Raw genomic sequence first — 12,730 nt, forward strand, 5'->3', positions numbered from 1 at the left:
CACTCATTCGGATCAGACCGAGTGCATACCATAAGTATTCCCCACTACAGTTAGCGTTTAGTTGAGAACCAAACATTTTCCACTTTAGAATCTTTGGTTGTGCGGTATATGTGCCTGTAGCACCACCACAACGTACAAAGATGAGACCACAAAGAAGATTGGAAATATATGTTGGTTGTGATTCTCCATCAATTATATGATATCTAGAATCACAGACTGGTGACGTCTTTACGGCACGTTTTGCCGATTGTCACTTTGATGAGAAAGTATTCCCAGTTCTAGGGGGAGAAAACAAAAATGTAGAAAATGACATCAAATGGAGTGTACCTTCATTACTATATCTTGACCCTCCTACTAAAGAGTCTGAACTAAAAGTTCGACGAATCATGCATTTACAGAGTATAGCTAATTAGCTACCTGATGCATTTGCGGATACAAAGACGGTAACTAAATCTCATATACTAGCAGTGAATGCTCCTGCTTGTATCAAAATATTAAATGAGCAAGGAAAAGCAGACGATACACGAGAGTCTAAAACACGTTTGAAGCGTGGCAGACCTGCTGGTTCTAAGAATAAAAATCCTAGAAAACAAAAGGATGTCGAGATAAATGACACACCCAAAATAGCAGAAAGTATTTTGGAAGAAACAAATAATGAGGATACTGAGAAAGTTGAGCATCATGAGTCGGAAAATAATCATGAAATTTCTATCAACTACATCCATAATAAGAAGACATGGAATAGAAATGAACAGGAAGATGTTGATGATGCTTTCTCATATATTGTGTCAAGTGAAATAAATGAAGAAATCGATGATCCAGAGCCAAAATCTGTCTATGAATGTCAAAAGAGACATGATTGAAAACAATGGAAAGATGCAATACAAGCCGAACTTGATTCACTTAATAAACGAGAAGTATTTGGATCTATTACACTCACACCCTCAGATGTAAGACCAGTTGGGTACAAATGAGTTTTCGTTCGAAAGCGAAATGAGAAAAATGAGGTTACGAGATACAAAGCTCGTCTAGTGGCTCAAGGTTTTTCTCAAAGAACTGGAATTGATTATGAGGAAACGTATTCTCCTGTTATGGATGCAATCACATTTAGATTTCTGATGAGTCTAGCAGCTGATAAAAATCTCGAGATGCGTCTCATGGATGTTGTTACAACCTATCTATATGGATCATTAGATACTGATATCACATGAAAGTTCCTGATGGATTTAAAATGCCAGAAGCATTAAGTTCCAAACCTAAAGAGTTATGTGCAATAAAATTGCAAAGATCATTATATGGGTTAAAGCAATCTGGACGTATGTGGTATAATCGTCTCAATGATCATTTAACAAAAGAAGGATATGTGAATGATCCTATATGCCCATGTGTTTTCATCAAGAAAACAATATCCGGATTTGTAATAAGCTCGGTATATGTTGATGATCATAACATTATCGGAACTCAAAAGGAAATACAAAAGGCATCAGACTATCTCAAATGAGAATTTGAGAAGAAAGATCTTGGACATACACAGTATTATCTTGGTCTACAAATAGATCATTCACAAAATGGTATATTTGTGCATCAATCCACATACACTAAAAGAGTGTTGAAACGATTTAACATGGATAAATCAACTCCTCTTAGCACCCCGATGGTCGTTAGGTCACTTAATATTGAAAGTGATCCATTTCGACCACCTGAGGAGAAAGAAGAGATACTTGGTCCGGAAGTACCATTCGCTGTAAATATTTTGGCAAGATTCAGCTCATCTCCAACTCGAAGACATTGGAATGGGATTAAACATGTTTTTCGTTATCTCCAAGGGACCATTGATTTAGTCTTGTTTTATCCTAAAAGTTCAAAAGGTCAAATGGTTGGTTTTGCAGATACAGGATATCTTTCAGATCCACACAAAGCCCGATCGCAAACAGGATACGTTTTTACGATCGGAGGCACTGCTATATCTTGGCGTTCTCAGAAACAAACGCTCGTGGCTACTTCTTCAAATCATGCTGAGATCATTGCACTCCATGAAGCAAGTAGAGAATGTGTATGGCTAAGATCAATAAGCTGACACATCTGTTCAAGCAGTGGGATTGACGAAAATATAAAGCTAACTATTCTATATATGAAGATAATGCAGCATTTGTTGCTCAAACAAAGGAAGGATATATCAAAAGCGATAGAACGAAGCATATTCATCCAAAGTTCTTCTCATACACTCAAGAGCTCGTGAAGAAGAAAGAGATTAAGGTAAGATATGTCCGATCATGCGACAATGCAGCCGACCTCTTCACAAAATCACTTCCTACTTCGGTATTCAGAAAACATGTTCATAAAATTGGAATGCGTCATCAGAAGGATCTATGACTGTTTATTCAAGGGGAAGCTTACGTAGTTGTACTCTTTTTACCTTACTATGGTTTTTCCATTGGGTTTTTCCTGGAAAGGTTTTTAACGAGGCAACAAAGACGTTAAGCAAGAGACGATAGTGACACCGGTCTCCAAGGGGGAGTGTTATAAACGTGAAGAATGAATGTCAAGAATACACGCACCGAAAATTGACATTTTTGTGTGTACATATATTTTGTGGAGCCCGCGTCACTATGCAGACACAGTAAATCCTACTTTTTAAATATAAACGATCGTTTCGATCAATTGTAACACATCCATCACTTCTTCTTCTTATAACACATTATCTCCTGATATTTATCATATATTAGTATTATTTCCTTTCTGCATGTATAAAGTTTTATCCTTATTTAAATTTCTTGATACTATAAAATTATAAGTTATTTTATAACACAATTTAATTTGTAGGCTATGTTAATAACCGTTTGTGGTGTAGTTGGTTAGATACTGCACGATTGAACCCGCTTATATCGGGTTCGAGTCCCTTTAGTGACACCTTGAAACTTTTTTGACCTCATACATTTTTCTTTTTGGGTTCGCTACTGCATATACGAACGAAACATCATAAATCATAAGTGACAAGAACAATTTTAAATGGCTATAAGAGTATCTCCAACAGCCCTTTATCAATTTATTTTTTGAAGAGTTTTGCACTCTAACAGTTCTTTATCCCTTTATATTTTAAAGGGGTGAACAGTTCACCTTAAAATATAAAGAGTCACTATTCACTTTTCATTTTATTCTTTACAATTATATGTCTCACAATTACATGATAACTTTTTATATATCATATTTTAGTACTTATCATTATAGTTTTTTTAAAACTATTTCAATTAAAATACATTATTAACATTTTTATACTATCTATAGTTATATTTGACTGCATATTATTATATTTTTTTCAAAAATATTTTCTCTTAATATCAAATAGTATGTTTTATTGATTTTTAAAAGTTTAATGATTATATTTAATTATTATACTATTGATGACTAAAATGTAATATATTAAAAATTAAAGAAAATAAATAAAGGACTACTGTTGAAGAACTATCTCTTTATCCTTTTATTTTTAGTGAGTCTCTTCTTTAAAATAAAGAGTGTCCTTGGAGATGCTCTAACATTCCAAAAAACATCCAGTCAAAAGAAACATGCAAAAAGCCAGAATTTTTATTAGATATTAAATAAAATATAAAAAATTGTTTTAAAGTATGACGGTTATGCACACTTTAAAACATGTTTTGCGAGTTCGCGACTTCGTTAATTTGGGTTGGTAGAGACTATATTATAATATAGTATGCACACTCGCTGATGAACATTCAATTTTTAAAGTATAGATAGTATGAACACTAATCCAAGCCGGAGTAGGTGGAAAGATGCGTGGAGACGAAGCCACTAAGCTACTATTATAACACATCTTTCGCCGGAAACAACTCTTTCTCTTTTATGTAACCGACAAACGTGGAGTATTGATTGATCTATCAACCAAAAACAAATAATAAAAACAATAATTGATTAGTAAATAATACGATAAATACAAAACACATTGAAATTGGATGGTCCCAAATATTCTGCTAAGATTCAGTCTGATACGACCAACTGTCACCCAATCACATTACGTTTCTCATATATTGTTTTGGATTCTACAGCTCATATATGTATAAGCTTTCTTTGTAACTTATATAGATAAGTTTCATTCTTCTCTTCGAGGCTCATCAATATACAAGATTCCATGATCTGAATCAAAAGAGAAAAAAATACTAATGGCAATTACAGAAACATCAAGATCGAGCCATGAGCTCCCAGTAACAACCACCACCGCATCAACCGCGAAAAAGCTGACTTTGGTCCCTTTGATTTTCCTAATTTACTTCGAAGTCGCGGGTGGTCCGTTTGGAGAAGAACCAGCGGTTCAAGCGGCTGGACCGCTTCTAGCGATTCTCGGTTTCCTCATCTTCCCTTTCATATGGAGTGTCCCTGAAGCCCTAATCACCGCTGAACTCTCCACCGCGTTTCCAGGTATATCATCGAACCAAACATAATAAGACAAAAAAAGATCTAAACTCTATGTTTCCTGTGCAAGACAATTACTTGTGTTGTGGTCTAAACTTTACTGATTTGGTTGGTTGAATTTGCGTCAGGCAACGGAGGGTTTGTGATATGGGCCCACAGGGCTTTTGGAGCTTTTGTAGGGTCAATGATGGGCTCGTTGAAGTTCCTGAGCGGTGTGATCAACGTTGCTTCGTTTCCTGTACTCTGCGTCACTTACTTGGACAAGCTATTCCCTGTTCTCGAATCCGGATGGCCAAGAAACGTCTGCATATTCGCATCAACGGTGGTCTTATCATTCCTTAACTACACTGGCTTAGCCATTGTCGGCTACGCAGCTGTTGTTCTCGGTCTAGTCTCTCTCTCGCCTTTCCTCGTCATGTCTGCTATGGCAATCCCTAAGATAAAACCTCACCGTTGGGGTAGCTTGGGAAGCAAGAAAAAAGATTGGAACCTCTACTTCAACACGCTCTTCTGGAACTTGAATTTTTGGGATAATGTCAGTACCCTTGCTGGGGAAGTTGATAACCCTCAGAAGACGTTCCCTTTGGCGCTTCTCATCGCAGTGATCTTCACTTGTGTAGCGTACCTGATCCCTCTTTTCGCCGTCACCGGTGCTGTCTCGGTGGATCAGAGCAGATGGGAGACAGGGTTTCACGCGGAAGCGGCTGAGATGATTGCAGGGAAGTGGCTGAAGATCTGGATTGAGGTTGGCGCTGTGTTATCGAGTATAGGACTTTTCGAAGCTCAGTTAAGCAGCAGTGCTTATCAGCTTGAAGGTATGGCTGAGTTAGGGTTCTTGCCTAAGTTCTTTGGGTTGAGATCGAAGTGGTTCAACACTCCTTGGGTTGGGATTCTACTCTCTGCTCTCATGTCGCTTGGATTGTCTTACATGGACTTCACAGATATTGTAGCCTCTGCTAACTTCATATACACGTTAGGGATGTTTCTAGAGTTTGCTTCTTTCGTTTGGTTAAGGAAGAAACTACCTGAGCTGAAGAGACCTTACCGAGTCCCCTTGAATATCCCGGGGCTGGTGGTTATGTGCTTGGTACCTTCAGCGTTTTTGGTATTGATCATTGTGTTTGCTACTAAGATTGTGTACCTAGTTAGCGGTTTGATGACGGTAGGAGCAGTTGGTTGGTACTTCTTGATTAATTACTTCAGGGAGAAGAAGATCTTTGAGTTCAATGAAGATACTGATCTTCTTGACAAGGGTAATGGAGACCGTACAAAGGTTGAAGATCATCATGACTCACGATAGCATCTTCTTATTAAAAAACTGAGATAGTTTTTCAATTCAATGTAAGTTATACTTCTTAAGAGAGGTCCTTATCTCAACTGAAAAATACTAGCTTCCCGGTTCGAGTGATCGCTGAGACGAAATTAATATTATATTATGTGGTTTCGGGTCTGGTATTAAAAAAATGGTTATGCTTTTGTAACACATTTAGTTTTATATAAGAGAAACTGTATACAACATAATATGGAAGAGAGTCTTCTTTATTCACTCACACGCAACACACAAACATGAAACAAAACGAGAAACCAAAGTCCATTTAGGTCTGGTTCTGATCATATCTTGGCGAAGTCAACGGTTTTCTTACCATCATGTGCCTTCTTGAAGAAGTACCTGACGTAATCAGAGTACACAACGTCTTTATAAATCGGTTCCTCTCCATTTGCAATCACCTCAGGAAGAGGACCAATCACAGACTCTGGTTTTGGATTCACAAAGATAGGAACAGAGATTCTGTTGTTGCTACCATTAGCTAAGACCCGATGCTCCACGCTCTTGTAGCGACCATTGCTCAAGATCTGCATGGCGTCTCCTATGTTGATCACAAAGGATCCGGGAACCGGTGGCACGTGAACCCAGTTCCCTGAGGATAGAGAACGCACGTGGAGGCCACCGATTTGGTCTTGTAAGAGAATGGTGAGGGAAGAGACGTCTGAGTGACGACCAACGCCAACGGTTAGGTCAGGGTTAGGACAGATGGGATAGTAGTTGAGGTTGACTCGGATTGAGCCCATGAAGAGTGACTCTTTGGTCTCGTCTAGCTCTTTCACGTTGAGATTCTTTCCTAGATACTCTAGAAGCTTCCTCACCATTGTCTTGGACTTGTTCATGTACTCTAGAGCTTCATTTCTAAAATCAAGAAATTGTTTATATGAATCAATGATTAAAACAGATAAAGATTTGATTCTTGAACTCACTTGCAAACATCAGACAAAACTGTGATGCTCGGTCAGTTTGGTTTTCATTTTTAATTTTTTTAAACCGAACTAATCAAAATAATCAAACCGAACTAATCAAAATAATCAAACCGAACTGAATATAACCATTTTTAACCAAAACAATCTCAATTTTAAAAAAATTTAAAGCGAACTTCTGAAACCAAAAATATCGGTTCAACTCAATAATTTTTTTTTTTAAAAACTAACTGAGAAGCGAACATAACCAATCGAAAACTAAATTATTTAACCGAACATAATTTTTTCGGTTCATTCTGGTGAGATTTTTGCCGAACCGAACCAATCGAAAACTAAAATATTTAACCGAATAAACAGAAACCTAAACAGATAAAGATTTAATTATTGAACTCACTTGCAAACATCAGGCCAAAACTGTTCAGCTTCAGCTTCGGACACAAAGAAGAGACTGAGATAATCTTTCCACTCGAGAGCTTTCTCAGCACGAGGACTGAAACTAGTACCGAACCTAACATTGGTCGTCAGAGAATTCTCCTTTGTGAACCTGCTCTTCTCCTCAACAGGAAGATTAAAGAACCTGTGAGTCGCAGCCTTCACGTTGTCAAGAACATCCAAAGGAACTCCATGGTTGATCACCTGAAAGAAACCCCATTTCTCAGCAGCGTCACAGATAGCTTCAGCGACTTTGTTCCCGTTGGGGTCCGACATGTCGATGACTGGTATAGCTTCGTCTGTCTCGTTGACGAACTTGTTGATGAGACGCTCTTCAAAGGGTTGAATGTATTGGTCCGGAAGAGCTTTGATTCCTGTTTCTGATAAACCCTTTACGCCATTGCCTTTGTTGACCACGAACTCGGTTACTTCCGCTGGGTCTGCGAAGTTGGCGGTAGAGAGAGTTGGAGCCATTTTGGTTGAGACTTGGAATAAACGTTGGAGCTTTGGATTTGGATTGTGTTGTGGAGATAAGTTGCAGAGAGGAGAGAGTATATAAAAGAGAAGGTTTTGAAGATGAGAATGAGCGAACAACCTATATGGCATGCTTCGTCTACCGTTTTACTTGTTCCCGCTTACTTTCTTTTATTTAAATTTTTTTTTCGATTTGTATTTAATTAGTAATGTTTCAAATATTTTGATATGGTCATTATGATAAATTCTATTTCATATGGATATGGTCAGCTGACTCGGCTTTTAAAACTGGCATATTTTGCTAATTATCTTCGAGTAATTGAAGTATAGCACGTTAATCTTGGCAGAGAAAAAAAAAAGAATAACACGTTACTTTCTATATAATACTATTTGAATTTGTAGGTAATTCCAATGAAAATTATATATCTTTCATTAGTTTTGACATTTTACAAAAATGCAGGTTCTCGTGGTTGTAATATGACTCAAAAATCAATGAAATTTCAAAGTTCATCCATTGATATGCTAGATTAGTTTTGGATTGGTTTGGTTGAAGGGGTACTAACTATAGCGATCCAGAAGTCATACATACGCTTAATAAATCTACTTAGTACGTTCTTAATCAATATGTTCTGGCCTTCTTCTTTTTGAAGACAATGTACTATCCATCATCGACAACAAATAGTTTAGTTAAATGTAGTGTTTGACTTTTTTTTCTAAATTATTACGAATATATGTCTTTATATGTGAGGGTCACATCTAATAATAGCAAACGTTATAGGCGTACACATTGCAGTCGTAATGTTTTCTTGTGACATAACAAAGATAAAACTTTTGATAAGTAATCTTGATTTATTCATTTGGTAGGTGGAGAGGCATGGACTATGCATGGTTCTTGTTGCGCCAAACAATCCAACATTATAACCGGGGTTAATTTGATCAAAAAAAAATAAAATAACCGGGGTTGTTCTGACCAAGCTTAATGGGCCTTTCAAAAGCCCCAAATTGTTCTCACCAGGAGCTGAGGGTGGTCCATATAAGAAATAAAAATCTCTCTTCGAGGACAGATTTGTCTTTCCACGCTCACATCAGTAGGGTTCGTGAGTCTTGAGATGTGAACCCGCGCCTAGGGTTTTGAGTCTCCACTGAGTTTTCCTGAGAGAATCGAGCTGAAACTTGCGGTAAAGGTTAAATAAAAGTTAATAACAATATTTAAAAAAAAAAGGAGAATATTGAATCAATTATGTGTGTTGCAGGCTTTTGCCAAAACATACAGAGCGTTGAAAAAGAATCTAACACTTTTTTAACCTATCATTTCTTGTTAAACAAGAAAGGAAGTAAACAAATGAAATGCTTCTCTGTTACAGTAAAGGGGGGAGGAAAAAGAATACAAAAGAATTTCTAAGTCATCATCGTCACTTAATGTGTAATTAAAAAAAAAATCATCAGTTACGAAAGTGTGATGATGATATGACTGCAGTCTGCAGGTAATGACACTCCTCGCCATAACGGTGACATCTGAGGCGTTTGCGTGCTAGACAAGGAGGAGAAACAGAGTCTTGAAACAGAAGCACTTCTCAGTGACGAGTTGACTTGTTCAAGTGCTTGAAACTGAAGCTCTGATAGGTAATATCTTACACAACCGATCCTTGGTCCTGGACCTGTTGTCCATTTGCAAGATATTTGTTTCCCAAGTTGGAAATGTCTGCTTTCCTTCTTTGAATTGATTCTTTTTAGGATTGATTCTTCTGGAATCTTCACCACTTCACTCTCTTTGGTTTCTTCTCCTCCTCTTGGTGAGCTCAGCTCTGAAGGCATTGGTTCTTGTTCTAAGCCAAAAATCTCTTCCTCTTCCTCCTCCTCACCGTCACCAGAATCATAGTCTTCAGATACTTTTGTAGATTGAGTTTCATCGCCAAATGTTTTCGGTGTTTCGATATTAGCCATCACTGGAGTTGTTTCTTCTTCTATTGGACCAGCCTTGTCTTGCAAGATAATGGTCTTCTCAGGCTCCAAATCCTCTTGGTTTCTCATGTGAGTGCTTTCTCCACATCCTCATGCTTCTTTTCTGTCACCAACTTCTTCCTTTTAGCTCTTAGAACCATCACCTCAGCTTTCTTCAGCCTTGGACTCTTTGATTCTTTGAACTTTCACCTTGATTTTCTCTAACCAAGATTCTTCCATCTTCTGCTTTGAACATCTCTGGATATCTCTGATGTTGAGAATGTCCAACAACTGCAACTGTTTCTCACCCTCCCCTCTTCTCAAGTTTTCAGCTGCAAGAAGAGTTTTATCATGGCTGGCTTCATCTTCTCTTCAGTCACTTTTTGAGACTGACTTCTTGATGTTCTTGTTCTTCTTGTTTTCTTTTCTTCTTTTTCTTGTTCTTCTTGCTTGCACAGGCTCCACGGACCACGTACAGCTCTGATACCATGTTGAACTTCTGTTTGACCTCTAACTCACGGCTAGCTTCTTCTATTGTTCTCTGTTTTACTCTTTCTTTCTCTCTGTTTTTATGTCTCACTCTCATTGTTTTTGCTTGTATTTCACTTACACAAGTACACACTGACTCTCTTTGATTAAACAAAGAGAGAGTGTTGGAATTGTATCGTTTGACTAAACAAGAAAAAAGAAACAAAAGAAAAGAAGAACAAGAAAAATGTGGAAGAAGCAAGAGCGAACAAAGTCAAAGTAGAAGTCAAAAAAGTTGTTAGACTTTTCTTGTAAACTTAGTCTAAATATGTGTATGTAGTAGTTGAGAGAATCTAAAAGTCTTACAATATGTGTAGGATTGTTTGTTTGAAATATATGTGTGTACGGTAAGAGTCCAAAGTCTAAAAGTCTAAAAACAAGTGGGAATGGTTAGGCTAAAGTCTAAATATGTGTGTGTAGTAGTTGAGAGAATCTACTATAAATATGTGTAATATTGTGTGTTTGAAATCAACAAGAAAAGAGTTATTGTAGACATGACAAGTGTTCTCTCTTCTCTCTCTACAGCATAAACGAACGTGAGAGAGTAAAGAGATGAGTGTGTGCTTGTGTAATAATGAAACACAAGTAAAGAACAAAACAGAGAATGTGAGAACAAAGAAAAACAGCGAGAAAGAGTGCTGTGAGTAGAGTAAGAGGTCAAGCCAAGAGAGAAAAGTTCAACAAAACTGTTCAGATTCGGACACAAAGAAGAGGCTGAGATAATCTTTCTCTGCACGAGGACTGAAACTCATGCCGAACCTAACATTGGTCGACAAAGAATTCTCCTTTGTGAGCCTGCTCATCTCCTCAAAAGGGAGGTTAAAGAACCAATGAGTCGCAGCCTTCACGTTGTCAAGAACATCCAAATCAACTCCATAGTTGATCACTTGAAAGAAGCCCCATTTCTCAGCAGCGTCACAAATAGCTTCAGCGTATTTGTTCTGTTCGGGGTTCAACATGTTGATGACTGGAATGGCCTCATCGTTGACAAACTTGTTGAGGAGACGCTCTTCAAATGGTTGAATGTATTGGTCTGGAAGAGCTTTGAGTCCTGTTTCTGATAAACTCTTTACGTCATTGCCTTTGTTGACCACGAACTCGTTGCTTCAGCTGGATCTGCGAATTGTGCCGTAGAGAGTGTTGGAACCATTTTGGTTGAATAAAGATTTGAGCTTTGGCTTTGGATTGTGTTGTGAATATTAGTTAGAGAGAGAGAGGAGACAGTATAAAAAACAGCTTCAACACAGTCCAAAGCAAAGCTCAAATCTTTATTAAACACAAAGATCAAAGCCAAACCTCAAATCTCTACCGCACAATTCGCAAATCAAGCTCAAGTAACCGAGTTCGTGGTCAACAAAGGCAATGGCGTAAAAGGTTTATCAGAAACAAGAATAAAAGCTCTTCTAGACCAATACATTCAACCATTTTAAGATCATCATCAAGGACGTGCCTATAGTGTTATGAAAAAACCAAAAAGTATTAACCTTAGGCCCCCACATAATTTACAAAATTTGGGGTTCCAAATCTCTAAAAAGTCTTTGTAAAATAGTATACAACTAGTTAAAATACTTATGTTTATGTTTTCTACTTGAATTCAAAACCAAGCATCAAGAAAAATATTGTTAATATTATATAAAATACGTTTTTTATTTATTCAAAATCTAAAGATTTTATTTTAATTTTTCTCAAATGTGTTTATATGAAATACGTTTGTATTTTAAAATTATTTAATTGTCATATTTAGTGGTGTGAATGTTAATTTTTAACATACTAAGTTTTATTTTAACATATAGGATATTATTTAGTTATTTTTCTGATTTTTAAGAAACTTAAATGTATCTTTAAAAAAAATGAAAATGATTTATAAAAAACGAAAATTAAAATCTCTTAAAACATACTCCTTGTTTTTGAATGTTATTTTTAATTTAATATCTTATATTATTTTAAATTACATTATAATTATTATTTTAAATATATATTATCGTGTTTTGCCTCATCCCCTGGAAGGGTTGGCACGGCACTACATTATGTGTAGTCTTATCTAATAAAAAATAGCAAACGATATAGCCAGCCGTACGTACACATTGCAGTCGTAGGATAAATTAAAGGGAAGAAGCCAAAAGATTTTCTTGTGACATAACAAGGCTGAAATGTTTTGACTTGATTTCTTCGGTTGGTAGGTGGAGAAGCGTGGACTAGGGCATGGTAGTTGCGCCAAAAAAATCTAGGGAAGTTTACTCAAATATACAATATTTTACGACAATTAATTAGAACCATATATATTTTTTTTTATTACTGGCATTTTTTAAATACTAAGCGTGCTTTTTTTTTACGTTATGAGAAAAAACGTATTTACAAAAATGCCATTACTTTTTAATACCATTACTTTTTAATGCCACGTAATCAAAAATCTGGCGCCACGTAGGAATTCGGTTTTGTGTTTTCATTAATTCGGCCGTAAAGATCTATATACGTCGTTACGGCTGAGTTATTGCTACGTTGCGGCTGAATTAAACAACGCGGCTGACTTAAGAGAAAACGGCTGACTTAAGAACATAAATCAGTCGTTAGTTACGGCTGATTTACAGAAGTCTGGTTGATTTATGGGATAACGGCTCACTTACGTATTTAAGTTACGGCTGACTTATACATCGGCAGTTTGATTTCTGTAAAATTTGGA

The 12,730-nt window shown here is 36.8% G+C and overlaps 3 protein-coding genes across 3 annotated transcripts; 1 reads left to right on the forward strand and 2 right to left on the reverse strand.

The window, feature by feature from the left end:
• Positions 1-3,999: 3,999 nt before the first annotated feature.
• LOC106343387 (probable polyamine transporter At3g13620) lies at positions 4,000-5,902 on the forward strand. The gene is made up of 2 exons (XM_013782581.1): positions 4,000-4,431; positions 4,554-5,902. The coding sequence occupies exons 1-2, from the start codon at positions 4,176-4,178 to the stop codon at positions 5,723-5,725; spliced, it is 1,428 nt and encodes a 475-aa protein (XP_013638035.1). The 5' UTR covers positions 4,000-4,175; the 3' UTR covers positions 5,726-5,902.
• Positions 5,903-5,948: 46 nt separating this feature from the next.
• LOC106343388 (feruloyl CoA ortho-hydroxylase 1-like) lies at positions 5,949-7,649 on the reverse strand. The gene is made up of 2 exons (XM_013782582.1): positions 7,070-7,649; positions 5,949-6,610 (listed from the first exon to the last, which is right to left on the reverse strand). Exons 1-2 carry the CDS (start codon positions 7,579-7,581, stop codon positions 6,037-6,039), a joined length of 1,086 nt encoding a protein of 361 aa, XP_013638036.1. The 5' UTR covers positions 7,582-7,649; the 3' UTR covers positions 5,949-6,036.
• A 3,078-nt stretch (positions 7,650-10,727) lies between these two features.
• Positions 10,728-11,200, reverse strand: LOC106292321 (feruloyl CoA ortho-hydroxylase 1-like). Its single transcript, XM_013727920.1, has 2 exons — positions 11,149-11,200; positions 10,728-11,101 (listed from the first exon to the last, which is right to left on the reverse strand). Exons 1-2 carry the CDS (start codon positions 11,198-11,200, stop codon positions 10,728-10,730), a joined length of 426 nt encoding a protein of 141 aa, XP_013583374.1.
• Between the last annotated feature and the right edge of the window lie 1,530 nt (positions 11,201-12,730).

This window comes from Brassica oleracea, chromosome C5, assembly GCF_000695525.1.
Source record: "Brassica oleracea var. oleracea cultivar TO1000 chromosome C5, BOL, whole genome shotgun sequence".
Classification (NCBI taxonomy): domain Eukaryota; kingdom Viridiplantae; phylum Streptophyta; class Magnoliopsida; order Brassicales; family Brassicaceae; genus Brassica; species Brassica oleracea.